The 27805-nt window shown below is 42.8% G+C and overlaps 1 protein-coding gene across 2 annotated transcripts; it reads left to right on the top strand.

Annotated features, from left to right (window-relative positions):
- The first annotated feature begins 100 nt into the window (after window positions 1–100).
- Window positions 101–27655, top strand: DSTYK (dual serine/threonine and tyrosine protein kinase). 2 transcript variants are annotated; one of them, XM_052814454.1, is made up of 14 exons: window positions 443–485; window positions 7844–7910; window positions 8164–8549; window positions 14648–15311; window positions 17776–18050; window positions 18438–18521; window positions 19674–19850; window positions 20147–20276; window positions 20528–20684; window positions 21420–21552; window positions 21736–21849; window positions 22340–22454; window positions 23608–23742; window positions 24771–27655. In XM_052814454.1, the coding sequence occupies exons 3-14, from the start codon at window positions 8421–8423 to the stop codon at window positions 24956–24958; spliced, it is 2301 nt and encodes a 766-aa protein (XP_052670414.1). In that variant the 5' UTR covers window positions 443–485; window positions 7844–7910; window positions 8164–8420; the 3' UTR covers window positions 24959–27655. The 2 variants fall into 2 exon arrangements, with proteins under 2 accessions (XP_052670413.1, XP_052670414.1); XM_052814453.1 differs by lacking the exon at window positions 7844–7910 and having other exon boundaries at window positions 101–485.
- The last annotated feature ends 150 nt before the right edge of the window (window positions 27656–27805 follow it).

Genomic DNA, 27805 nt, shown 5'->3' with positions numbered 1-27805 from the left:
CGCACGCAGCGCCGTTTGCTGAGGCGCTGCCCCCTGAGGAAGAAGGCGGCGGCGGCGGCGGCGGCGGGGGTAGGGGAGGCGGGAGGGGTGGGTGGGGGGGAAGAGAGAGAGACGAGGAAAGCCCGGCCGCCGGGAGGGGCGCGCCGTTCCCACCGTGAGGGCGGAGAGACCGGGGAGCGTCAGCCTGGCAGGGGCCGAGTGTCCCCCGCGGTGGGGAGGGGATAGCGGAACGGACCCGGAGGCCATGGAGGGCGAAGGGGCCCCTTCGTGGCGGGGTCCCGGCGGGGTGATCCGCGAACTGTGCCGTTCCTTCGGTCACTACAACCGGCACTTGGCGCGGCTGCAGCACAACCTGCGTGAGACCAAGAAGTTCTTCCGCGACGTCAAGTACTCCCAGGGGCACTCCTTCGCTTCGGCGGCTTTTGGCGAGGGTCCTCCCACCGGGGCTGGGGACGGGGCCCACCGGGATGGTCCCGGGCCCGGCGGTGAGAGAGGGACCGGGGGAAGTCGGGCAGGGCCTGCGGCGGGCGGGGAGGCCTGTGTTTGGGGTGTGGGAGGAAATGGAGGCGGTCTGTGGGGATAAAAGAGGGGGGCGGGGGGGGCTTTGGGGGTGAGGGGGCTTGTGGGGTGAGTTGTGGGCAGCGAGGGGTGGGGGGGGCTTGTGAGGGTTGGGGTGCAGGTGGGAGGCGGTGGGTGGGCTGTGGGGTCTGTAATGGGGGGGGTAGATGGGCTGGGGGGGTGCATATGGAGAGCTGGGGTGCCTTGCGGGGGGGGGGGGGGTGAGAGGCTTTGTGGGGGTGAAGCGAGCAGGCCAGGGGGTGAGCGGGTGATGGGGGCTGTTGGGGAGATGGGTCCCTCTGACCATCTTCCTAACCCCCCCCCCCCCCCCCTGCAGCTCCCAGCCCCCCCCATAGGGGGGGCTGGGAGCTGCAGGGTGGGGGGGGGGGTTAGGAAGATGCAGCACCCGTGGCTCGTGGGGTCGGTGTGCCTCACGGTGTGTTTGTCGTGGAGTTCTGCGGGAATAGCGCCGGGCTTCGTTCATCAGCTTTGTCCTCATCTGTCAGCGTTGACAAACATTGCTGCTGGTGGGAGCCCTCCTGCCATGTGCAGGACTTCGTCCTTCCATAAGACTGTCTTGTGAGAAGAGTTTAGCGTGATGTTAAATATTTATAAAGATCTTCTTTATTCATTTCCAAATGGCTCTTGAGTCATCTCTGGCTACTTGTCCAAGGTACTTGTCCATGCTTGTCTTACGCTTACAATTCGGATTTGCAAATTGAAGTGTTGTTGAGCTCTTCTGTCAGTCTGTGTAAAAAAAGTAGTGTTCCACCGTATTGGGTCTGGCTGAGAGGGAGTTAATTCTCCTCATAGCAGCCCTCCTAGTGCTGCGCTCTGTATTGGTAGCTAGAAAGGTTTTGATAACACACCAGTGTTTTGGCTACTGCTGAGCAGCGCTCGCACAGCATCAAGGCTGTCTCTCCAACACTCCCCCCTCACTAGTAGGCTGAGGGTGGGCAAGATCTCGGGAGGGGACACAGCCCAGGACAGCTGACCCAAACTGACTGAAGGGATATTCCATACTATATGATGTCTGCTCAGCAATAAAAGCTAAGAGAAGCAGGGGGAGGGGGGGGCAGGCGGGATTCGTTATTATGACGTTTGTCTTCCGGAGCAGCCACTACATGTACTGACTCCCTGCTTCTTGGGAAGTGGCTGGGCATGGCCTGCTGATGGGAAGTAGAGAATAAATCTTTTGTTTTCCTTTGCTTCTGCATGCGGCCTTTGCTTTCGCTTTATTAAACAGTCTTTATCTTGACCCATGAGGTTTTTTTTTTTTTCCATCTTATTTCTCCCTGCCCCGTTCTGCTGAGGAGGGGAGTGATAGAGCAGCTTGGTGGGCACCTGGTGTCCAGCCAAGGTCAACCCACCACATCTATGTAATCTGTTGGAATAGAAGTGAATAGTTTCATAAAAATGTTTGTTTACATCTTTCTGTGACTTCCAAGAAGTAGGAACTAGTTGGTTTCCCTCATTCTCTGTGGGTCTCAGTGCTGTTTGAATGGTAGCACTCCACTGGACTTGCTCTTCTGTTTGGTTACTCTTGTAAAACATTGCTAGTCAAATAGCAATTGCATCTTTGAAAGTCTGCTTATAGGGCTTTGTAGATTTGGATGCATCATTAATTAAATATTCCTGATGTAGGATACAGATTTCACCAAATATCCTGCCTGTTGTTTCTAATACAGAGCACTTATAACCTTCTTTTTTTCCCAGATACTTACCTTGACCCAGTTTGACTTTACTGCTGAATGTGTTACCAACTGGCCCTTAAGTATCAGGGCTTCAGGGAAAGGCTGACTGCTTTAGAGCTTATTCATGCAAACAGTAATAACAGTGTAGAGTCTTGGTTCAGGATTTCAGACTGCAGAGGTTGTATAACATTTACTGTTCTTAAAAATAAATTGGCAGTTCTCAAACTGGCGAAGTGGTGAGATGTTCCAGGTGGGGCACAGATCAAGTTAATAAACCTGCTCCATGTTAGAAGGTGGGAAGTCATGGTGGCAGTCTTGAGGGAAGTGTGGAAAGAGGAAGGGAGAGGATGAAGAGAAGGACTTGGTAAAATAATGGAGGCTGGCAGTTTTCTTAAATGAGTCAACTGCAAAATAACTGAACCAATGATTATTATTTTTTAAGATATGGGAAGACACAAGCCTTTGCCCGAAACCCAGAGTCGCGGTATTGCTTATTATCTTTGTGCCTGAATAATCACCTTTGGACAGAGCTTCTTGTTTCTGTAAAATTTTAGTTGTATTGTACATTTCCAGCACTCTCTGAAACTTAGTGGCTGGTAGTAAAGCTTTTTTTCCCCTGTGTAACATGGGGAGATTATTTTAAGTGTTAGAGGGTTTAAGGAGCACCGTTCTCACTGACTTCAGAACTGCTTTTCCCTAGAATCTGCCCTGCCCTGCTAAGTGGTGTCAAAGTGAGAGTAATTTTGACCGAACAGCTCTGCAGACTTTTGGCAGTGCTCTGCAGTGTGCTGAGGTGTGAATGCTAATGTTTTGTGAAATACAAAGGAACTGGGAAGTGAAATGGACAGGACACTTACTGCCTATGGTTGAAGTGGAAAAATAAACTGTGAAAGTAAATTTGCATGTCTTGGAAACAAAACAAATGTGAAGAAGTTTGTTTTGAGACACCTGTGAAGCTAGTGTAACAACATAGAAAGGTAACTGCCCTTCGAATCAACGCAACTCAAGCAACCTAAAGCATGGCCTGGGTTACTCTGTCCAAAACCAGACCTAAGTGTCTGCTAAGCTGAGTAGTAGCCACTGACCTTTCAGATAAGCTGGGTCAGTCAGGGTTGGGTACTTGAAGGGGCAAATGTGTACTTGCTTTTACATCCCACCCTCCTCTGTTTAGGAGGATGACAGGCAATATTTGCCAATAAAGGATTGTCACTGACCAAATATTCCCTCTGTGGCCTTACTACCAGGACTTGGTCCTCATAGCAAGAGAAGTAAAATAAATTCAAGGAAAAATAATTGCCTTCCAGCTACTGTTTATGACGGGAGGGAGAAAGTCCTGTTTGCTCTGTCTGCATTTCTGAAGCATTCAACAAAATATTGTCTGTTCTCTAGGTCTGCTTTGTTATGAATAGGCTTTTAAAAATGATTTGTTAAAGTACTATGACAGTCCTGTAGCTTTAGCCTGCACAGGTCTGACAACTTTTTATTCTTGGTGCTGTTAGCTAGTGTGTTTTGTACTGACTTTCTGTAAAAAGAAAATCTTAATTAGGGACTCAGTAGCAGATTTTACTGAAATATGTAAAGATACTAAGAAAAAAAAACCAGCAACCCTGTCTTCTACTAATTGTAGTTGTTTTCTTCATTCAGTACTTGTAATAATTTGAACTCTTTGACCTAGGAACCTGAGATTGTTTGATATTTCTTTTTGCCTTATTTCAGAAATTTCTGTAAACTGAGCTGTACCTCTCATACAGATATCCACAGCCTCTCCAGAGTTTTTGTCAGCAGCTGTGGTGTTATCTTAATGAGCGTGTGCTGGGGAGAAAGCCCTAGGCTTGGTAGCCTAATGACTCCATACATAAAAGTATTTCATAGGGGGTGAGTGTATTAACCAGAGGGTTTGGAAGAGTTTTCATCCTGATGCTATATTGACTGAGAGTATATACCCTGGTTAAAATGTGACTGCTCTGCCTATATTGCTGTGATCCTCAAAAGGTTAGGACTCCTATTGTGCTGTTAGGCGTGTCAACATAAGAAGATGGCTTTTAAGACTAGATAATGTGTGGAGAGGTGGTCAGGAGGGTACTTGTGAAATAACTCCTCAAATAAGATGGGAGGAGGCTCTTGCTAACAAGCTTCAAGTTAAGCAGAAGCTGAAGCTTGGTTCTGCAGACTTTGGGAGCTGCTAATGTCGTAACAGTCGCTCCTGTAGGAACTGCTTATGTTGGTGTATTGATTAGTTGCATGTGTTCTCCTGGAATTAACACCGCTGTGCTGATAGATGTGTGGTGGGGTGGAACTAAAACTGAGTGCGTTAATCATATGTCTTGTAGTAGTCAAAGCATGCTGTAAGACATCGCCAGCACCACAGAAACGTAAGGATTTCTATGAAAGGTATTGGTATTTGCAGTAAGAAGCATGAGGGTCTGGCCTTATTTAGGCACTGTTGTCCACATGTATTATTGAAAATAGAATAGAAAGACAAGGGAGACTGGCAGTGTAGTTGGCCGTCCTTGAAAAGGGGATGAGTAAATGCTTAGGGCTTCTGTAGATTCCATAAATTCAACCTAAGATTCTTCTTCCAAGTGTTTGACTGAATTTTGAGATGAGTCTTGGTGAGAGACGTCCTTGTTCTTGGACAGGCCTCCTTTCATCAAAAGGAGCTTAATAGGATGCACGCGCTTAAGGACTCCCCCTGCAGCCATTTTTTTGAAGTGTTTATCACATGTCTCCAAATGATACGGTATTTGGATACAGTACGTAGCACCAGCTAAAATATTGGCAAAAGTCCTGTCACAAACAGGGGCTGCTCACATAGATGCGGGAATATCGCTACATCTCTTCAGTACGCAAATTCTAAATCTACGTTTTGTTAGGTACCACAGGAGGTCATATTCCTCCCAACTTGAATTCTTGATGGTCAGGTTAGTGGTATCACCTATTAAGTACTGAATGAGCGTTTTTACCCTGTGTCTTATTCTGATGTGCAGAAATAGTGACATACTTTCTGCAATGCAGAATATGAGCAATAGCTCCATTGCTGTGCAACTCGCTTCAGGTTTGAGACCTTGAGGCCACTGTAAGATAATCTGGTGATAGATTCGTGCAGGGTTGAAACCACTGCCGTGACTTGGGTGCCTTGATGGTGCAGTGGGTTAGTTGTGATACAGCTGAATCTTGCTTTTGGTGCTGCTTCCAGGTTTGTACTTCACATACTTGGAATATCGCGGTGTGACATAATGTTAAATGTAATGGCTTCGTTACTGATACTGCTTGTAGTAAACTTGTTGAATAAATGCTGATCCACAGGGAGGTTGTGTGCGTGAAAAGATGAAGGGTGTTTTAAAGATGTAGTATTTATATATCCATCTGTGCTTCGATGATTTCAGCTAAGCTGCTGTATTTTAATCATTTTGTGCTGGCATTAAGTACCCATAAATACAGAGGCTGCCCAGAATGAGGAGAGGGTGCAATCTGCCTCTTCTTTTCTTTTCAAAAGGCTGTGCAGAGAAGGCTTCATGGCCTGTACAATGCCTTCTGAATTGCTTTTTTCATGCTCGGTAGCTGAAGAGTGCGCCTGAATTCCAGTTGAAGTTTCAATAGCTGTAACCAGATCAAAGAAATTCTTTATCTTGTAGATGAAGGCTTAAATGTTGCTATTTGTGGGGTTTTGCTGATTTTTATCTTTTGTGAGCTGCTAGCCAGATTCTGCCCTTAGTCACTTGATGTGGCCACTCTGCTATGGTTGTGGATCTTGAAAGGCTTGTTTAAGAAACAGTTATGAAGAGTCATGCTTCAAGAAGTGATGTCTCCCTCAACCTTTTCCAAACTGTTGGTTTATGGGGGTCAGCATTTGGGGCTGTGTGGGGCAGAGGTGCAGGAGAGGGGCTTGCTGAGGCACAGAGAGGGTTTCCCCTTAGTGTAGAGTGGAGTGGAAGGACTCCTCTGATGGAGAGAACTCCTCCAGCAGTCCTATTTCCAGACTGCAGATTTGAAGGAATGGTAAATCTTAGGCAAGATGTTAAAGAAGCCTTAAACTGGGTCTAAGACACAACCAATTACACATGGTGTTGTTCCTGATTTGAATGATTCTAATTAAAATAGAAGAATGGAATGCTATCAGAATGAGGGCTAGAATAGCTGTTGTACGTTATCTTTAATTTGGGTGGTAGTGTTGAGGAATATCTTGGTATATGAGAGTATCTTGTTTTCTCGGGGCTTGAGATGCTGAAACAATTCTGCATGCCAGAACATGACTCATTAAAAGAATTTTAATAGCCCTGGTGAAACAGGACCTTCCCCTACAAAATCCCTGCTGGTGCTTCTCTGCTGTATTGTATTTAAGTCTATCTTTAAACTGTCGTTCTTATCAGTTTGCCGGATATCAGGGCAATCGTACTGGTTTATAGCTTTCAGATTTGGCACTTCTTTTGGGAACTGGTGTCTCCATTTGCTGTTTCATTCTTGGATGCCATCTGCCTTCAGATCTGGGAACATGGGCTAGCTTTCTGGCTGTGGTGGAACACTAGCTGTTTTGTACTCACGGGGATTGTGCTGAAGTGCAGCAGATGGGGAATTTGTTTGTATCCATTTTTTTGTACTACCAGAATTATTCTGTTGCTATGCTTAAGGTAACGCAAAGCTGCTTAGACTTCAGCTTAGATGCCTGAGCGTGGGAAAAACTGTATTTAGGACTTGTAAAAGAATACAGAAGCTAAATTCAGTACCGAGACTGAGTTAATGTAGTAAGGCAAATGCTAGGAGTTGCAGCATCATGGACTAAGAATTCAAAGGGCCTGACTAGTGGGATGGTACAACTGATGCTTCAGATGGAAGACGGGTAAGGAGAGTGATTACAAGGAGTCCTGCTACTTGGAAGAAGATACAGATGTTGAGTAATTTCCTTTTGTAGCTTAAACGTTGTTCTTAATAAGAATATCTGGCAAACTGTGCCTATTTAGTTCAACTGTATTGATTAGGAAAGATGTGTACTGTTAGTGCAATCAAGGAGTGAAGCCGTTTCTTATGGTGTTTTAGACTGCCGAGGAGCCTTCTGGCTGCTAGGAAAGAGTGTCTTCCCTTGGGCTCATCTCTACTCAGGCTGGTGAAAGCGTGACAGTTTCTTTAGATGCTGTGATTGTATTTCCATCATAGGGAATTGCTGGCAGAGGCTATTAGGTCTGCTACCATGTCTCAGCAAACTTGGTCTTGTCATCTGCTTCATGTAGAGAAGCAATTTTCAAGAATGCCTTTCCTTTAGGCTGGGAAGGAGGTTTTGCTGCTTTAATGTCAATGATCCTAGAGTTTGGTCAACAAGCTTGTGCAGTAATACTGTCGGGATTTGGTAGATGCAAAATATTTGACATTAAGTGTGTGGGTGGAACTGTCACCGATTCATAGTTGATTGAATTTATTTCTGGTATGTGACAGGAATGTTCTGTACAGCCAAGCCATCAAAACTTGGGAAGAGTTAGCCTTAGTGACCCCTTGGGCCTCCTTGAACTCTGAAGCAAGGCAAAACACTGTTCCAACCCAAGGCAAAATTAGCCCTTTGGTTGTTTCAACCTTGACAACTGTTTCCTCTTGACTTTTAGGCCCTACAATTCGTCTTCCACTAACCTGCTGAAGAGAGCTCTGTGTAAACACTTCCCAGTGAAATAGGTGGGGAGAACAGTAACAAATTGTCTCAATGGCTTTGTGAGAATCAACCTACTGTGGACCTCTGTGTTGGTGCAGTAGAAATGCTGAATTGCTGACACTAGTTTCAGAATACATAAGCAAATTCTTGGTGCTATGTGGGTTTCTTGGCGGGCTGTGGGGCAGCAATGTCTGAACTTTTGCGTTCAGCTGGCTTAGAGATACGAGACTTATTGTTCAGCCAACCTGTTCTAATTCAGTCTGCCCTCGATTTTAGGGCAGAATTTCATTTCCTTCCCTCACCATGAGGAAGAGCATCTCCAGCGGACTGTGAGCTGGCACCCTTGCCTTCTGATTCTTGGCCAGAACTGTAATGCCAAATGCCAGTTACTCAACATACTGCTGGGTGAGAAGCTGCTCCCTACCACCAAAATCAGCAATGAGGAGAATTGTAAGAGGCGACGGATCCGTTTCACACATGGGACACAAACACGGATTAGCCTAGCGCTGCCTGAGCAGTATGAACTGGTCCATATGATGGCAGCCCACCGAGGGCACTGGGACACGATACCAGAGGAGGACTTAGAAATTCATGGGGACAGCGAAGATCCCGCTCACCGGATAGCGGAGCTGGAGGTCATGCTGCCGTACTCACTACTAAAGGTAACTAGGTGTCCATGTACCGTTGTTGTAGTGAACTTGAGATGTAACATTTATAGTCCCTAATAAAGCTAATGGTGTAAACTCTCAAGCATAGGAATTTTTTTTAATTAAAGAGAAGTTGCAAGTCTGGTGTTAGGATTTTAATTGAACATCGCTGTCTATGCTGGTGTGCTTTTGTTTCAATGTTGACTCTTAGCATTATCATTCTTGTGTAATGTTTCCATCCATCTCAGAAGCCAAGCTTACTCAGATGTAACTCCAAGTGTCTCCTAAAATTTTTCTCCAGTTTCAAGGTCATTCAGAGTTAGCTTTGCTGTCTGATAGTAGCTAGAAGCTGTTGTACAAAGGTATGTACTTTTTTATCTCTGTCCTGAAGAGCTTGTTGTCAGAAAAAAAGCTTCTTAATTCCAACATCTGATAAAGTGACCTGACTTCATTTGAGAGGGTGGCTTTTTACATTTCTGTGGTGTCAGTGGAAATTGAAGGTGTTAAGAACAAGAAGGTGGGAGTCTGTTCTCAGTGCTGTTTCTAATGTTGTTAGTATCTGTGACTTTCCTTTTTACTTGTCCATAAAACGTGTTCCTGTTCTGCAAGTGTTGCAGTTTGGTGTTTGGCAAATATCTTTAAAGGTGGGGGTTGTATTTCATAGCTTTTTATAGCTTCCGTTGCATTTCATATCTTATGTAGAGCCTTTGTTATTGCAGTGCAATACTTCTGCAGCATTGTGTTTGGCTGTTGAATATCTGGAATAGATAATTAATTCTTAAATATAAATTGCTTAAGTGCAAAGAATATGATCTGTTGTCACATAAGTAAGAGTATGAACTTCATTGTTGAACAATAAAGTAGCAAGGTAATTTTTTTCTGGACCTATGAATCAAGACATGATTGTAAACAGGCAGAAAATGAAGACCCAGTCTATCTTCAACAGTTTGAAATACATTTTACAAACCCAGTCTGTAGCTAAACTTAAGCCTATCCTAATGAGGTCAGCTGAGTCAATGCTATGTTGTATTGCGTTTGTGGCTTCCAGTATCCACTGAAAGAGAACAGAAGTGCCGTGTTTGTATAAACTGTATGTGAAGCATCCACTACTTTCCCAAAGAGCACCAGATCAGCTGCTGATGCTGCAAAGCAAATGCCTGTTCTGGATCTTCTGCTTCTAAAATCCTGCCTTGCTATGCATAAAAGAGTATTTAGCTTTACATTTATTTTACTTGGTTACGTTTTTATATGGGCCAGTTCAGACACACTGCAGTTTACAACCCTCTTTCAGATTTCTCATGTAAGTGACAAAGATCTCTCTGTCTGGCTTTGGTTATATTTAGGACACTTAGATGAAAACAGCTAGTCAGCTTAATCTGAAAAGGGTTGGTGAAATAAAAAGCTCTTCCAATAGAAGGAGAGAGGGTGAATCACAGCTAGCTTCAGATTGATTCCTTACATGAATTCAATGGGCTAAAGGAAGAACAAAAATTTTTTAAGGCTGTTAGGAGAACATAATGTGTTTTGGCAGGTAATTGGGCTAGGGATAGCTTCCTGTTAAATTACAGGAGTCTGACCTCCTGTTGAGAGACCTGTGGGTTTTTCCACCCTTCTACCTGATGTGCATTCTCCATACAGCTCAGCATGCACCAAGACAACAAAGTTTTTTAAGTAAATACCTGCTAGTCATGGACACTACTTCTGTAACTAGTGGAATATATATCTGGAGCAATAATGGATGAGGTTTTTTGGACACTATCCAAAGTTGCATGTCTGTAGAACTACTCTGAAGGAACTCCTGCTTTTTCTTAACTTGTGAAACAAAACTAGCAGTTTAATAATTTGCGTGCTTGATGATAACATGATATTCAGTACTAATCTTAAGGATTTAGATTTGCCCAGGAACCAAATAATTTGGAGGAGCTCAGCACCTTTTGGGCAGAGGGGGGGGGAAATCAATCTAAATTTTACCCCACTTCTTACCTAGAATCCCTGTATTTATCTATTTGTTTTTCTCCCAACAGCAGAGCGCTTATAAGTAGTACTGTGTTTCGTGATAACCTTACTTTCCAGATATTCAAACACCTTACTAGTGTTTGAAGAAACATTTGCAGGTCCCTACTGTGGGCTTGAACAGTTATAGGAGATGAGAATTTCATTTGTGGATTTCTGTTTGAAATCATATTCATTCCCCATAGTGAGGACACTTATCTACCAGTAGGCTACCATCAAAGGAGCTGTCAGTGACTTCAGGGCCTGGGGAATGCTGTGCAGCTTTTTAGGCCTAAGCATCTCTTACCAAGAGACTTAGTTGCACAGACTGGCTTGGACATCTAGATTACATGCTGCTGTTTTGTGCGGGCACTTAATGCCGAATCATGCTCCTTGGTGTGGATACTTGTTTGCTAAATCCAAACTCATTAGCCATTAGTCCAGTAAAAAAAGGCTAAGTTATTTGTAGGTTAACAGTATCCAAATATTAACTAAACTACTTTTTTTACTTGGAGAAAAATTCAATACAAGTGTAGAATATACCACTTTTTAATATTGAACTGCCAGTGGAGCACCCTGAGTTTTCTTGTTTAGTCTGATATCTAGGGTGGGACCATGCTTGCTTTTCTGTGTTACTGAAGGATGTCTTAATCAAAACTTGTTTCACAGAAAAGCAGGTGGGGAGGAGGGAGCCAAAAATTTCGTTTGCGTGGGTCAGCTGCTGTGAGAACACTACCTTGTGCTAACAGGTATGTGAACTTAGTTATTTTTAAACGTAAGATATCAGGGAAGGAAAAACTTTGGCAAAGCTGCTGTATTCCTTGGGGATCACTGTGCACAGGAGTGCATCTAGGTCATGGGGAATAATCCATATAGGCAGACAGATTATTAGATTTATAGTGGGAGTAAGCAGTTGGCTCTTTCCCTAAATCTTATCAGTTGTGCCTGGAAGCTGAAATGGACTTCTCTGAAGTATTGGTTTTCACCTGGATGATACAGCTGAATGGGAGGAGGTTAACTGGGGTGAAAGCTTCCTTTTTCATGCCTTTGTCTTGCTTTGTGCTTCATGCAAATTTGAGTCTCGGGCTGAAAATTTTAGCCAGGGCTTGTAGGGAAAGAAAAATTTTCAGCTGCTCTGACAAAGCTGGAAAATGAATGAAGAAATAACAAGATAGTTCTATGAGCTCTAACAGAAGAATTAGTTTGGGTTTGCATTTCTTCAGGTACTATAGTAGTGATGCAGGTCATATGAATTAGTAGCTGTTACAAGTAGCAAAGAATGTGCTTAAGTACCTTTTGGGTGGTTATTTTAAAGTACATCCTGCTTAAAACTTGGAAGAACATGCCCTGATCTCCTTCTTGAGGGTATTTTTAACGTGTTTGGTTATGGCATTAACACAGAAAACTGAAAAGCTTTCATGTTGGCTGAGACACTCTTCCTTCCACGTAGCATCGTTTTACTTTGGGGTGTGCTGAGGTGCTTCTGCCATGTACCAGCATCGAATAGCTGAAGTTGTCTTCATCTGTCCCTTTATGCTGGCATAACTGAGGGTAGAAGATACTGAAAATGCCAGCACCATGAAATTATTCTTCCACCCATGTGAAACCTGTTCTCTGTTTCTAGTTTTGCTTGCTTAGTAATATGTCTTTTACAGAGGAAGAATTCATGGTCAGAAAGAGCTTTGCTTCTCGGACTGTTTCGTGAGCGTGTGTACCTCACAGGTTTTCTTGGGCTGGCCCTTCCAGCAAAGGTAAAACGAAATTCCCTGATGAAGTGGGGTTCAGAGTCATTGCACAAAATCAAAGCAATTATGTTCTGTAAAGGACAGCAGTGTTTGCTGGAGACCAGAGGTGTAGTTCAGTTTTCTTACATGGGATTCTCTCTAGATTAGAGTTACTGATCTTCTGACTTGGATCCCCATGGAAACAGAACAAACTGGCAAGATATCAGAAAAATTGGGGAGGGGGGGCGGCGGAGAAAAAAGTTCTGAGTAGAACCTAGGGATATATATGTACCGCAGATTAATAGGGAGGCAATGAAATTAGCTCACATATGTAATAAATGCAGTAACTGTCAGACATCAGTGATTCACAGACTATTCTTGGAAGGTAGAGTATTCAAATTGGCTTAGAAAAAGACTGAGCTGGGCCTTCAGTCATAATTTGCTTGGTAGGAATTTGGGTAAAAATCTGACTAAGTGGGGTTAGCTTCTCAACACCTCAGTTAACTAAGCAAACAGTGATTAAACTGCCCGAAGCCTAGCGAAATAGGACAAGGTCCTCTTGGGATGTAGCAAATAAATGCTTTTTAACTGATCTGGAAATGAGGAATTATCTGTTGACTTAGTAAAATGGCACACTTCAGTGGTCCCTGAATGCATTTAGCGAGACTCCGCTTGTCTTATTGTAGGTCAAGACCTACTTGATCCTTGATTTTAATTTTTGTTCTGGCATATGGGATGCAGTGGTCATCCTGGCATTGCATTCTGAATCCATAAATGAGTATGTAGTGTGTCTGCATGGTATCCTCTTTAAACTGTCTTTTTTGTATTGCTGTTGACAGCACCTCTGCATCCTATTTTAAGTGTAAGAGCTGTAACTCTGATATTTGTGTACCTGATGTTCAGATTGCTGAGTGGGAGGCTTTGATATTTTAAAAAGGGCCTTTTAGTTAAGGAAAACAGGAATGCAGTTACTTGACAGCAATTTCATGCTTACAGCTCTGTCAGAAGTGTTCAAGTGTGTTTAGCGGTGTGACTTCGTGAGAACCAGCTTAAAAATTTTAGGAATCCAGTGTAAGTCATGGGTATTCCCCATAAAGGAAGACTTGATCCCTAATAGTATGAAGCTGCGTAGACAGTGCTTAGACTTCTGTAGGACATTAAAAAAAAAAAAAAAAAATGTGGGCAAGAAGTGTTGCTAATACTCTTTGGAAAAGTCTGAGAGGCCTCTATGGAAACAGAAGGACCAGTTGCTCATGCTGTGTTGGGTTGTGTGTGTTGGTTTTCTCCCTGTCTCCTAGAGACAGCACTGGCTTCCTCCTTTGTTTACAGTCGCTTGTGTGAGTCATCCGTCCTGGTGAATATTGCAGCGCTGCACATCCCATTCTGCCTAACCTCCTGTGCATCAGACAGGTTTGAGTTCAGTGCCATGGCAGTAATGACTTCCTCTTAGCTCTAAGAGCAGTCCAGAGATGTGGTCAAGTCTTTCGTTTTTCTGATGGAGAAAAATGATTGAAGGATTCTTAATTATCACCCCCTGTTATGAGTCAAGAAGATGGCACTTAAACTCTCTCTTCAGTTCAAAGCCTTTGACACTTTCTTTCCTTATTTAGTAGGGTGATATATGCAATTCTAACACTTCTTGCATGTCCAAAGGTGAATCTTGTCTCCTTCCTTAGCAGGGAAGGAAGCAGGTTTCAGAACTAGCCCTTTTTAATAGGGTTAGTAAGAAGTGATGTTAGCAGGAGCATATGACCGAAGCAGTGAAACTGTGCAGTAAGAAAATAAGTAAATAGAATACATCTCTCAGCTTTTGGTTGGATTTGAAGAAAGTCATAAGTAAGCTTGTCACAACCATCTGTTCCTCCTTGTCTGTCCTTTGGCTGTGAACTCTTTGGAATCGGTTTTTGTGCTGCCTTTGTCTTGGCAGTAGTCGCTAGTGTAGTGCTTTCTACCGTTGGAAGCTATGCTAAAAACTGACAGCATGGATATCTCCTCAAAGAGCTGCAGATCTGGTAGACATCAATGGGAGAGGTTGTTGCAAAATGGTACAATGTATAAGCTAAAGAATGACGGCTATTCTGCAATAGCGCTTATCTGGGAAACTTGTTCTAAGTTTTGTTCTGAACTAGGCTAAAACTCAAAGGCACTTGGTATGAAACAAGAGTTTTGGAGTCAGTGGGCACTAATCCATGTCTGGCTGCATCCCTGCAAGAGGTCTATCAGCAGCCTTGCAGGTAGGCTATATACTAAAGCATGGTGCTGTATGTGAGACTCCATAACTGTTCTAAAGGGTTTGAATGTTTCTCATTTTGTGAATGAATTACAGTGCATTTTTGCATGTATCAGTTTTTAAACGGACAAACCTTTTTTTTTTTTTTTTACTTCCTCACTTGCTAGGAAGTGGACGTTGTGGTAGCACCATGTCGTGGATTCCAGTCTGCTGAAGCCACCTTGGGAGAGTACGTGAACCAAGTCTTGCCTGTTGTCATCTTTGCCATCAGCGAGGCTGAACTTTCTTCATCAGATGAGAATGAACTGCGTGAAATCAAAGAGAAATTCTCTTTGCCCATTTTCTTCTTCAAAGTGCCAGAGTCGGGGGTTGACCTGATCTCTCCCCAAAAAACTGATAATGAAAAGTCCTCTCTTTACTGCCAGCTGATGGACTTGGAGTACCTGAGTACCAACCACTGCAGCTGTGGGGCACCTGGTCCTGATGCCGATGCCCAAAGCATGCTGGTGGAGCAGTTTGAGAAGCTCCGTCTCCTAAGCACTTTTTCCAGGCAGGTGCTTCAGAAGCATCTTGTGGAAGCAGCTACCAGTTTAAATGAGGTGCACTGCCGCTGCCTGAACATCTTCATCAATCAGGCTTTCGACATGCAGCGAGACCTGCAAATCACTCCCAAGAGGCTGGAGTATACCCGCAAGAAGGAGAATGAGCTCTATGAGTCTCTGATGAACATTGCCAACCGCAAACAAGAGGAGATGAAGGACATGATCATAGAGACTCTTAGCAATATGAAAGAGGAGCTCTTGGAGGATGCTGCTAATATGGAATTCAAAGGTAACTACTGGCAGGAGAGTAATAGGAACAAAGAGGTTAGGGGCTTTAAAGGAGAGTAGCGGAGTAATATTTGCCATCTGCTAAGGGACAGCTGAATGGCAGTCTAGACAAGTGACTGCAAGAAAATTCAGAACTAATACACAAAGGATTTTTCTGTAGTATCTCCTGGGTAAAAAGCACTGTCTTTAAATGAGAGGCCTGAACATATTAAGTCTTGGTTTCTTGCTGCACAGTTCTGGCTTAGGGTATTTTACTTCTCTGCTTTAATTTCCTATTCTGCTGAAGGAAAAAATAACTCTTTCAACTTTGCCTCAGTGGATGTGTTGAGACTTGGGAATAAATCTGTCCTAAGAAAAAAAAGCTGTTTGAGTTTAGCGATGAAGGCTTGATTTGTACTTTCTGCTTGATTTCTTTGAGAGAGGTTTGCATAAGACTTTTGGGTATAGAACCTCCTAAACTGAAATCCTTCTGGGTAGGTAAGGTTTTCCTTTTAAAATAAATCAACACAACGTACTGTGCTCCTGAGGTCTACACTTGGCATTTAGTGTGTGTTTTTGGGAAATGTGAGAATTCTCACTACATCTAGTACCAGAACTTCCAGCAACACACAAGCTGGAAGCATACAGAATGATGTGTATACTGCGAAGGGTGAGAGGCTATCCAAATTTTGTCTGCAGGAATACGTGGTCTGTCATAAACATCAAAGTGAAGATTTGTAGGTTGATACTCCACAGCTCTTTTCTCCTCTGCTTGCTAAGCAGAGGTTTAGCGTAACAGTCATTTCTGTTCTAAGGAAATGCAGTTCACTGGGCTGATGGGGAAAGATTTTTCTATTTAAAATAAAATCAGGAATATCTCTAGGCTGTTGGTTTAGAAGAAATTATTTTTTGTGAATTGATGCTCTTCTGAGGCATGAGAGAGAGCCCAAAACTCTAGATAATTTTGTCTTGACTGACTTCGTCCCAGTTTCAAACTGGAGTGTTATCTCCAGGGACGAAGAGGAGGAATGATGTATTAGGTTTAATCCTGCAGGTTAGGATCTGGATCTTTTGGCTTCTGCAGGTGGGAAGTGGATAAGATCTTTCTTGAAATGTTTGCTTTGTAGTGCCCATATAAAATGTAGTCCTCATAAAGCGCTGCTTGTAATTGCAACATAATCTATTTATATGCTGCAAAAAACCCCCAACAAACTAGCATACGCTAACAGTATAGTGTGCCTTAATTCCACCTGTTTAGGGCTGCTGTTGCTCCATTATCAGGACAGGTAATAATAATTCCTGTATTCTGTCTGTCCCATTCTTTACAGAGCTGGAGCACTGTAGTGCCTGAGTTCAGGATTCTGTATGAGCAGGAATATGTTTAGGGGCAGCACAAGATAAAATACATGCAGTAAATATGTGTATATGTTTATTTGCACAACAAATACCACTTAAGAGTGTAGCATCTTGTTGGCTATCAGTATTTGAAGTAATATCCTAAAAGAAGGAAGGTGTTATTTTGAGGAGCTAATGCCATCTGTCGATCACTGGATTTGTTTTAAGTAGGCTAGACTGTTGTTGGCCAAAATCCAGAGACAAGGTCTTCAGCTCCTGGTAGTAATGTAGTATTGCTCAGAGTGGTTACAGTGCGTGAGCAGTGATTGCTCAGTGCTTGTTTAAAAATACCAAGTGGTAATTAACCTTTTTCAAGGTACCAGGAAAAAATTTAATGTAACCGGTGTGGCTGTTGTATCACTTTCTTCATAACATTCAACATCCAGCAGTGCTTATGGATTGCAGCGTGGCCTGGAAGAATTTCCTGATCTGTACTTCTTTAGATAGAAAGACAGCTTTGTGCTTCTGCCCTTCAGTTTTTGAGATGATGGTTGACTTGTCATCGCTGTACCACTGTAAGCCTGTAGTAGCTACAGAATGCTTGTATAGAGTCTATCAGGTGTTAGAGTTGAGTATCCTGTGAATTCGAACACCAGTGAATGGAAGCAAACATCACAGTATTTTCCACCTTGGTCAGATGTGATTTTTTTTTTTTTAGCTTCCCTGAAACTGGAGTAACCAAGTGTGTATTCGTGGAGCTACTCTAATGCTTTAGTACTTCCTATCAGAGAATACCAAATTACTCAAGGACTGGGTTTGGGACCTCATGTAAAACTGGCATTGTAGCATTAGACACGCAGACTGGCAAAAACTTAATCCTTTGCAATAGTCAGTATATGCGTTCTTCTGTTGCTCGTGAGTTTTTTTGTATGACTTGGAAACACTGTTGGCTTCACTTTATATCATCTGGGTCTAAAGTAATGAACCTCTGAAGGAGCAAGACAGCAAAAGAGCGTTTGGAGCAGAAGCTGGCTGGACTGGGGCTGTGCTGTAGCCCCTTTGCAAAACATGCAAAGCAGCTCTCAGGTAGCCATTTTTGCAACAATGATATGTTGAATACAAAAGATGCCTCTTTCTTTTCTTTTGTGCAGATATCATCATTCCTGAGAATGGGGAACCTGTTAGTTCCAAGGACATAAAGTGTTGTATTAAGCAAATTCAGGAACTGATTATTTCTCGGTTAAACCAAGCAGTTGCCAACAAGTTAATTAGTTCAGTGGACTATCTGCGAGAGAGCTTTGTAGGGACGCTGGAGAGATGTCTGAAGAGCCTGGAGGAGTCTTGGGAGGTTTCAGTACATCCTGCAAGGAGTTTGGAGAAGTCAAAGGATGTTTCTGTACACATCACAAGCAATTATCTCAAACAGGTATGGTGGCTTAAATGGCCGTCTAGAATATTCTTAATAGTTGTCTTTATCCTGATCCAGCAAGGGTGGTAGGAGACTGAGATGCTTAGTCAAATTAGAGGAACACAGCTCTGGAGTATGTGTGGGTCTGGTGTCATTAAAGGAGGTGCTAAAACTGGGGAACAGTCACTTTAAGGCCTAGTACTTACCTTTCCTAAATCTGTATATAGTAATCAGATTACAGCCTAGAAAACACCTATGAGCTTAATAGAAGAAATGAATTGAACCAAGTGGATCATGGAGTATCCCATATAGTGTCCATTTTTTCATTTTCAGAGGGTCTAGCAAATTTTGTAGTGACTATAGCTTGCAAAGTTCCCATACTTTCATCTTTCCCCTGCTTTCCAGATACTCAATGCAGCCTATCATGTTGAAGTCACTTTCCACTCTGGCTCAACAGTAACCAGAATGCTGTGGGAACAGATCAAACAGGTATGGGCATCTTTATAATTTATTTCTGGTATGTGTCACTGTATAGTGAAATGCTTTTGGAGCAAGGAATAATGTGAATACTCACAGCTGCTCTCTAAATTTTGACTCTGAGCACATGCATTGGAAAGCTGTTGCTTCCCCATTCAGCACTAAGGCTGTGTGTATAGTTTATCCCTGGGGATGCTATTATTTAATTTAAAGCAAATACCTCTTTAGTGTGTTCTTTCTGTTCTGAAACAGCAAAGGAATGATGATCAGCATTTTGAAACTCCTGCTGTTTATGTTTTGGGTAACTAGATGTTTATTTGAGTTTGGGGGTTTCTCCTGGGTTTTTTGTTTGTTTTGCAATGTATCTTGATTCAGGTCAATTCACTCTTCTCCCTCCAGAGCAGACCAAATTTCCTCAGGTCTTTGTTTTAAATTTCTCTCTATTAAAGCATTCATCTTTCTGAAGTTCCTGCTCTGAGCTGTTGACGACCTTTACTGCCTTCTCCCTCTTGAGATTCCTTGTATGGATGGGTGAGAGGAATATGAGCTTTTCCCAAATAGGTGCAGTGCAGACTGAGTGGTAACAAACCTTCAGATTCCTCCTTCAGCCTGGGAGAAGGATCCCGACTGGGTGTGCAGCAGCTGGATTTCTGTGGCTTCTAATAAAGGGTGGGGCAGGGCATCTTAATCAGCCAGCAATTTAAAGGAAGTGCATACCGACACCTAGGATTTCCACACCTTGACAGTGTGTCTGTCCAACAAAAAGCTGCTTCACTGTAGCTTTCACCAGTTTAGGAACACCTCTCTTCCTGAGTCTCTGGGTTACTGCTTATGCTGCCTGTTCTTTCAGCCTACAAGCTGCACCACAACTGTGTGGTTTTCCACATGGTGGCTGTTTAGCTGGTCAGATGTGAAAGGATGGTTGGCTTGTAGGAATGAACTGAGCAGATATTAAGAAAAATCAAATCTCTTTAATGTGCATGTACAACAATGTTGTGATCAATACCTCTAAATTGTTAGTAGTTACTGTAAGGTAATTATTTAGCGCAATTCTATGTGCAGATGACTGTTCATTATTACAAGGTAGCTAAGCAGTCTGAGTAAATTGACTGACCCTTTGCTTTTTTTGTTCTAGTGCCTTAATTCTGTTTCCTGTTTTACTAGATAATCCAGCGTATTACATGGGTCAGCCCACCTGCTATCACCAGTGACTGGAAGAGGAAAGTTGCTCAGGATGCTATTGAGAGCCTCAGCGCATCCAAGTTAGCCAAGAGCATTTGCAGCCAGTTCCGGACCAGGCTAAACAGTTCCCACGAGGCTTTTGCAGCTTCTCTGCGACAGGTGAGTGTATGGAGCTGTTCAGAAGGGGGTCTTGTTTTGTACATTGCCCCTTATGGAAAGAGGATTTTTAATTGCAGAGATAGCTAAAAGAGCAGCTTGTGCAGTTATAGTTATTGCTGTCATTCTGCAGGTAGAAGTGGCAGAGCTGATGCAAGTGCCTTAATACAAGGTCCTGTTTTTAAATTAGGCATGCTTTAAGTAGGATCTCCACTCAGTTGTGCTATGACCCTCAACCTTGTTACACTAGGGCTTCAAACTAGGCAGGATTACAGTGTATACGTGATAATCTCTTGTAGTTAGAAGACGGCCATTCTGGCAGGCTGGAGAAAACAGAAGACCTGTGGCTGAAGGTGCGGAAGGATCATGCTCCTCGGCTGGCACGACTCTCGCTGGAGAGCAGGTCCCTCCAGGATGTGCTGTTACACGGTGAGCATTGTGCTTGATGTTCTCTGTATTATCTTCTGCTCCCTCCTTCTGAAGCAGTCAGTGGGTGTAAAGGAGTAGGAGTGTTTTGCTTTTCACTCAACTACTTCAGTGAGCCTCCATCTGACACATACTGAGTACCTTGAATTGTGCAGCTGCTGGCCCGTTTAAAACTCTGAGCTGCCAGCCTGATAGTGTATGGGAAGAAATAAACATGTTTTAATGTCTGTCTAAATGGATGTTGTGCCTTACAGGCAAACCAAAGTTGGGCCGTGAGCTAGGCCGAGGACAGTATGGCGTGGTCTATCTGTGTGACAGCTGGGGAGGGCATTTCCCATGTGCACTGAAATCTGTTGTTCCTCCAGATGAGAAGCACTGGAATGACCTTGCACTTGAGTTTCACTATATGAGGTGTGTATCGTAAGTGTTTTTCTCATTCCACATGGATCTCCTTAACTTCATTGCTGCAAACAAATGCTATTTGCATTTGCATAGGCAGAACCTTGCTTGCTATAGTTCTGCTCTGCAATCAGTGACTTGACCTCATGAAATGCTAAGCTGCCATTTCTAGCAAAGGCAAGACAGGTTGCCATTGCCACTGCAAAAATGTAACAGGCAGGCAGACATGCTCCTTCCTGTCTTGATCTGATTCTCTGGTGTCTACACTGTTTGAATGCTTGCTATTTTGCAGAGTAAATTAGAATTAATAGAGTATGATAGCAAACAGTTCTTCTCCACTGATTTTTTGGTGTTGAATCATCCCTCCTTTCCCAATCTGTCTTTGTCCTCTCTGAACTCATGAAAGAAAATGATGGGTCTACACTGCAGAAAACCAAGCTCCTTTTCAGTAAACAGCTGCAGGCAGGCGCTGCAGTACAGACAGCTGAAATAATACAGTATTTCTTTGGTACTATAACCTTTAATAGGCTTTCTTGAGTTTAATTGGATCAGACAGCTGTATATTATTATGCTCGTCGGAACTGTGGGGTGCTGTGAATTTTTATGGTACAGCACATGGTATAGGTGTATCTTACTATTGTACTAAAGCTGCAGCTATTGGGCATTTTTCCTTTACAAAGTGAGGCTTGGCCTGGGGTGGAGGGAAGGATATAAAATTACCAACTTTCTGTGCTGAACTTTCTCTAGGTCTCTACAGACGCATGAGCGGCTCGTACATCTCCATGGTTCTGTAATAGATTATGGCTATGGAGGAGGCTCCAGCATTGCTGTCTTACTGATAATGGAACGGTTGCACAGAGACCTCTATACAGGACTAAAGGTAACAACAATCTGTGTATGTGTGAATACATTTTTTTTATATATATACATTAAAATCCACACCTAAATATCTATTAATCTGTAAAACAAAGCTAGAATTGCTTAGTTTTCAGTGTTTTTGGCAAATAAGAGTAAGCAACAGTAACTTCCACTTGAATTAAATCTGTGTTTGTTTATTCTTCAGGCTGGGCTAGAATTAGAAACACGATTACAGATTGCCTTGGATGTAGTTGAAGGAATCCGTTATCTTCACAGTCAGGGACTTGTGCACCGGGATATCAAACTTAAAAATGTCTTGGTAAGGACAACTTTTGTATCTCGCTAATCCTGAAGTCTTATGAGGCCCTTTTAGTGGGAGGGAGAAGCATAATATAAGTGAAGTAGTAGCTTTCTTCATACAGGATCTTTTAACTTGTGGTATTGTTAGCCGCAACTAGACTTGCAGTGAGGTTTCCCTAACTCATTTTCAGGCAGAAAGCCTAGGGGAAAAGGAGCAGTAGAGTGACTTCTCTCGAAGGTAGAGAGCTTGAGCTACAAGGAGGACTTCCAGTTCCTGGTTCTATTAAATCCCAGCCACACCCTCTATGTAGAAGACAAGTGAAGGCATGTCTTGTTACTGGGCTTAACTAGGTAAATGTCTAAGAGCAGCCAAGTAATCAGAGAAGCTTACTTAAGAACAAATGCCCAACCCTTCAACTGTAAACACAGTTTAAAACCTTAATATTAAAAAGCAATACTAAAACTGAGAAGTATGGTTATCAGCTGCCTGTGTGTGAATTCTTCTACAGCTTGACAAAAAGAATCGAGCCAAAATCACTGACTTGGGGTTCTGCAAACCAGAAGCCATGATGTCTGGCAGTATTGTAGGCACACCCATTCATATGGCTCCTGAGCTCTTTACAGGTATGCTCGTTGATTGAATCCACTACTGTCCTGCTCTGGGTTGAATTTTGAAGGCCATTACTTTGAATTAATATCTCAGCTTGCTTATGAGGGAAAAATAATTTAAAAAAACCCAACAAACCCAAACCAAAAACAAAACCCAGAAGACTATCTGTTTACAATGCATGCTATGTATTTTTTTCCTGTATTTTAAGTGTCAGTCTTAAATCTTTTTTTACTTGAAAGAGAACTATGGGATTTATAGGCTTTGCTGAAGTGATTAATACTCTTGCAATTGGAAAGCTAAATTACTAGTTATTAGGAAGCTGGAAATACTTGGCTTTCATAGGCAAATACTTCAGAAATGATCCCCTGTAAGGAATTTCCAAGCTGCTACTAACATGTGGAGCGTGTTCAAATTCACTATGTGTGGGGCTTCTGGCAGGCGCTCTTTCTAAGTTTTTTTTGGTTTTTTTTTTTTTTGTGAGCACTCTTACTATAGCACTTAGAGGTCCATACCACACTTAGCAGAATCCTTTTGGTCTATCTGAGACGCTGTCCCTGCTTTGACAAGATTGCAATCAAATTGAAGCAACCCTATTTGTGTTTAATTTAGAAAATATTATTCAGGTCATTAGTACTACTAACACTGAAATACTCATGACTAGCAGGCTAGACCTTGACCTTACAGAGGTGAGCATTGGCTTAGCCTTTACACACTTACTGTGCTCAATCTTTTCTTGTTCAGTGGGTGAACTTGCTATAAATGAGTAGTTGCCAAACTTCTGGATTGAGAAGCTGATGTCAGCTCCAACAGACTCCTGGGCTAGCAGCAGAGCCAGGCAGAACTGATAGTCTTAAAAAATGTTGGTGTTTAAATCTGAAATACACTGAGCACCTGTACCTGCAGTGGTCCATGAACCTCAGCTTGGGAACTGCTGGTACAGGTTAAGCGTATAAATCCTCTGAGAATTGGAAGGTCTTAACTTTTATCCCTCCACCTTTGGCAATGACTCCTGATGTGTTACTAGGCTTCACACGAGTCTTGCCTTCTGGCAATAAAGTTGTGGTTTTAATTTGAAGAAGTGAAACACTGAAATTAGTTCTTGGACTGCTCAGTTTCCAGTGATGAAGATGTTGTTTGCCATGCTGATTAAATGTATTTTTGTCACAGGAAAGTACGATAACTCAGTGGATGTTTACGCATTTGGCATTCTGTTTTGGTACATTTGTTCGGGACATGTGAAGTTACCAGAGGCTTTCGAGAGATGTGCAAGCAAAGATCACCTTTGGAACAATGTTAGAAGAGGTATAAATGGCTTATTTGAACTCCATTGGTCAATAATTTATGCTTGAGTAAAATTTGAGCAGATGAGGAAATCCATTTTTATCCTCTTGTAACTGAAAGGTAAAAATACAAATTGTATTGCTTCATTGACGGTCTAAAGAGTAACACTTGTCTAGTTAACTTGGACATGTTCTACTGAAGGTCTAACTAAAATTAGCAGGAATAAAGAAAGGCTTTCAGTTAACCACCTCTTTGCCAGTGTCATAGGAACTGTGCTAGCACACTGCTTAAACCAGGCGAAGTAGTACAACACTTATGATGTAAACCAGACCCCAGAATCAGCCAGGCATGATCCCCTAGAGAATGTTTAATCCCTTGCAATTTCTGGAATCTGCGGTGATCTGTACATTCAAATGCTTAATATGCAGCATGCTGAGGAAGCTGGATGTTGAGTAAAACACACTGTGATAGTTGTTCCCCAAAATATAAACTTACTCTTACGCTTGTGTAGGTTTAGAGTAGTACTATGTTTTGTGGTAGCTTAATCCTTCATGCTGTGTCATGGTATCAGAATGCTTTACTACTTTGTGACCTTAGTTCCTGTGCATATAATCTCTCCCCTTCTCATGTGAAAAAGATTAACTCAGATGAGTGAGTCTTGTATTTGGTCAGAAGGCTGCACTCACTGCTTGTTTTCATGTTGAACTTGCTCCCAAAGGCACCATTATGAGCAGGTGGGGTGGGGGGACTTGTTTTCTTACAGGGGAGGGTATTAATTTTGCTCCCAAATAGTCACAAAGGGGAGGCTCTAGTGAAACTACATGCGTTGGCCATCTTCTGGAAGTGTGTGTGATCTCCTGAGTGATTTCAGCAATTCTCCCAAAGATGTCTCAGCAGCATTGCTGAAATGTAAGCCTTTATCAGGAGCATTAGACCCCAGACAGTCCACTTTGGTCACTTCAGCCTGCACCATAGCAATGAGCATCAGGCAAAGCTTCTCTCAGATTTAAGGTGTACTGATGGTAACCAGGTCCCTCTCCATTTTCCAGGAGTTCGCCCGGAGCGTCTTCCGGTGTTTGATGAGGAATGCTGGCAGCTGATGGAAGCCTGCTGGGATGGAGACTCCTCCCAGCGCCCTCTCTTGGGGATTGTTCAACCTATGCTGCAGGGGATCATGGACAGGCTCTGCAAGTCAAGCTCTGAGCACCCAAATAAAGGGTTGGATGACTCTACTTGAAAAGGAAGCGCAGAAGAATTCTTAACTGTGGGAGAATTCTGAACCCCTAACTCTGCTGATGGCTTCTTCAGATGTAGCTCTTTGTAGCTAACATGAGTGGGACAGGTAATAGCAACCAGAAGATGGCTCATAGAGGTGAGACCTTGGGGATGTTCCATCTTGAATAGCAGCCAGAGAACTCGCCCCCGGTACACCCCCATTGATGCTAGTTACCCTGCTGCAGCTTTTATTATGGAGTTGTGCAAATAAGATAGAAAATCCACACCCTTTAACTAAAAGGGATTTTTGCCAATCCCACACAAACACCAATCAAAGAAAAGCATCCTGTGTGTTTCAGGTAGCGTCTGTGTTGCCAGGAGCTGATCACAACAGTCTTTACTCAGTAAAGTAAAAACTCTTCCCATTAACTGATGGTCCTAGGTGGCCTTCAGTCTACACATAACTATCCCAATCACTTATCGATTGGCACCAATTGCAGTGTGGTTGGAGAGGAAGGAGAAAGCAGAAGCTCTAGGCTAGAAAGTGTTTAGAAGCTAAGAGCATCTATCTATATTAGCTTCTTGCAGCACTCAAAATGTTTACATTGACAGGAGCAAAGCTTCCGTGTTTTACCTAAGGGGGTTTATCTACTGTTCCACTGCAGTGCAAATACCCCACGTTATAAGCTATTTATCTCTTATGTACCCTTCACCTCTTACTTCTGTAAACAAGCTCTCTTCCTCGTAATTTTGCTTCATAATAGTTATTTGAATGTCTGAAGAAACCTGACCTTTCTTTTACAGTCTTCTGGTAAAATGGAAGACTGCTCAGAGATTACATATTGTAATTCTGAAACAAAGTCATTACAACTAATGACTGTCCATGGGGAAAATGCCAATTCATTTTAATTAAGTTTGGGGTTTGAATTAGTTGTAAAGGCAATGACAGTTTTAAATTGTGGTAACTATGACAGACATATTTTTAAAAATAAGGTTTCTTCAGCATTTTTAAAGTCACATGCTTGGTGAGAGCATGCTTGAGGGAAAACAGGTCATTCATTCTTCTTCAGTAGCTGTGTATTGTGGCTGTGTCTGTTCATCTATCGTTTCACTCTGGGATCTCTAATTTGGCTGTATTGAATAAAAAATCGGGGGGGAGGGGAATCCTTCACAAGGAAGGTATGGGCTGGGGTGGTCCTGCTGCCCTTCCCAAGAAGGCCGCTTCTGAAAAAAAAATCCTTGCCTTTTGCATTTCTGGGCCAAGATTGGTTGATCTTAATGTAACATACTTACAGGGTGGAGGCTGAAATAGAAAATGCACCTTGTTTACTACATGAGGAAATACTGAGTTGGCAAGTTCTCCCTGGGTTTACTGTTCCTCCCAGCTGCAGAGGATGGGCATGCAATGGCTTTGTTTCCCAGGAAAGCGAGCACACTGCATCCAAAGTAGTGTAGGCATGTGGCATTACTGCACTTTGTTGCTGGAATTTATTGGCTAGTATACAGCAAAATTACAACTGATAGTCTGCCTGTTAAACAGCTTGAACAAAGGAAAGGGATACATAACCCTGCAGTATTAGTTCAGTTTAAATCTTCCTTTCTTTGTGCAATAAACAGAATTAATGCGCTTTTTTATATAAAAAAAAGACTTTTTTTACTTACCTGCACATGTGGGCATTTTTCTGGTCTGTGATGGCATTAACAGTATGGTTCTATACAGATACAGCCTTGCCAGCTGCTCCAGCTGAAAGTGCAGCAACCGAGAACCACATGCGCAGAAGAACGAATACTTTTCCAAAGTAGAATCGTTAGGCGTTTCACTGCCTTGGTGCACACTGATGCCACCTATGACACTAACAGTATTAACTCTGTTCTGCTGTGTGTGGTGGTTAGTAACCTTATTTAAAACTAGGAGAGTCAAGGTCAGTCTCTGGCAATGAATAGAAGTAGCTTGTGTAAATAATAAATGTATGAATAAAATTTGAATCTCTGTATATGCAATTCCAGAAATGTCTTGTATAGCTTTTCCTGTGTAGCCATCTCCAGACACTTATCTGATGCCTTTTTATTGTTGTTTGTAGCTACCTTAATGTCTTGTTTCCATCTGGTTTGTCTTTTTGCATGTGCGGCATTGTAGATCTGCAGCTCTTCCCAAACTCAGTACAGCTACTTCTCTGCATTTTTTTTTTTTCCAGTGGGTATAAAGTCTGCCTGATTTTGCATACCCTGTTTGTCTTCAAAACTAGTGTTCTCCCTCCCACGCCCCCCTCCTCATCAGAGCAAGGAAAACAAGGTGAATAATTACTTTATTAAAAGATTCCACAGACTGTAAATTGAAAGTGGTACCAAACTCAAACACCTCTGAGCCTGGTTCAGTGAGACTGAGCTGAGCAGGTATTCTTCTCCCAGATAAGGCTACCTTTATCGCCTCAATCTACTGAAGATGTTTGTTACAGTATGTTTTAATGTTATGTTGTAAAAGGGTATTTATAACTTGTGCATTGTACAATGTACCACATGTAACCAGGTAGCGGACTGGCTTCTGTTGTATATGGACACAAACCAGCGTGTGCTGTTCCAGCAATGTGATCGTTGCTACTTAAAACAAGCTCAGTCCCAGAGGCTGAGGCTGACTTCTGTGAACAGTGAGGAGCAAACCTCCTCTCTTCCTTCCTCTAAGCCTGAAGTGGAGATCAGGCCTAAAATGACTTGGGGGGGGGGGGGGGGGGGGGAATGCAAGCTTTGTTTACAAAGGTCACTGCTGTGAGGTTTACGTGCTGAAGAGTTGCTAGGTCAGTGCAAGGCTCAAGCACAGCAGGAACTTGCTCTGCCCTTCAGCCTCCCCACCCCAGTTTTAAGCCTTTCCTTC

Source organism: Harpia harpyja, chromosome 19 (genome assembly GCF_026419915.1).
Source record: "Harpia harpyja isolate bHarHar1 chromosome 19, bHarHar1 primary haplotype, whole genome shotgun sequence".
NCBI lineage: Eukaryota > Metazoa > Chordata > Aves > Accipitriformes > Accipitridae > Harpia > Harpia harpyja.
This window is presented reverse-complemented; position numbering and strand designations above follow the sequence as displayed.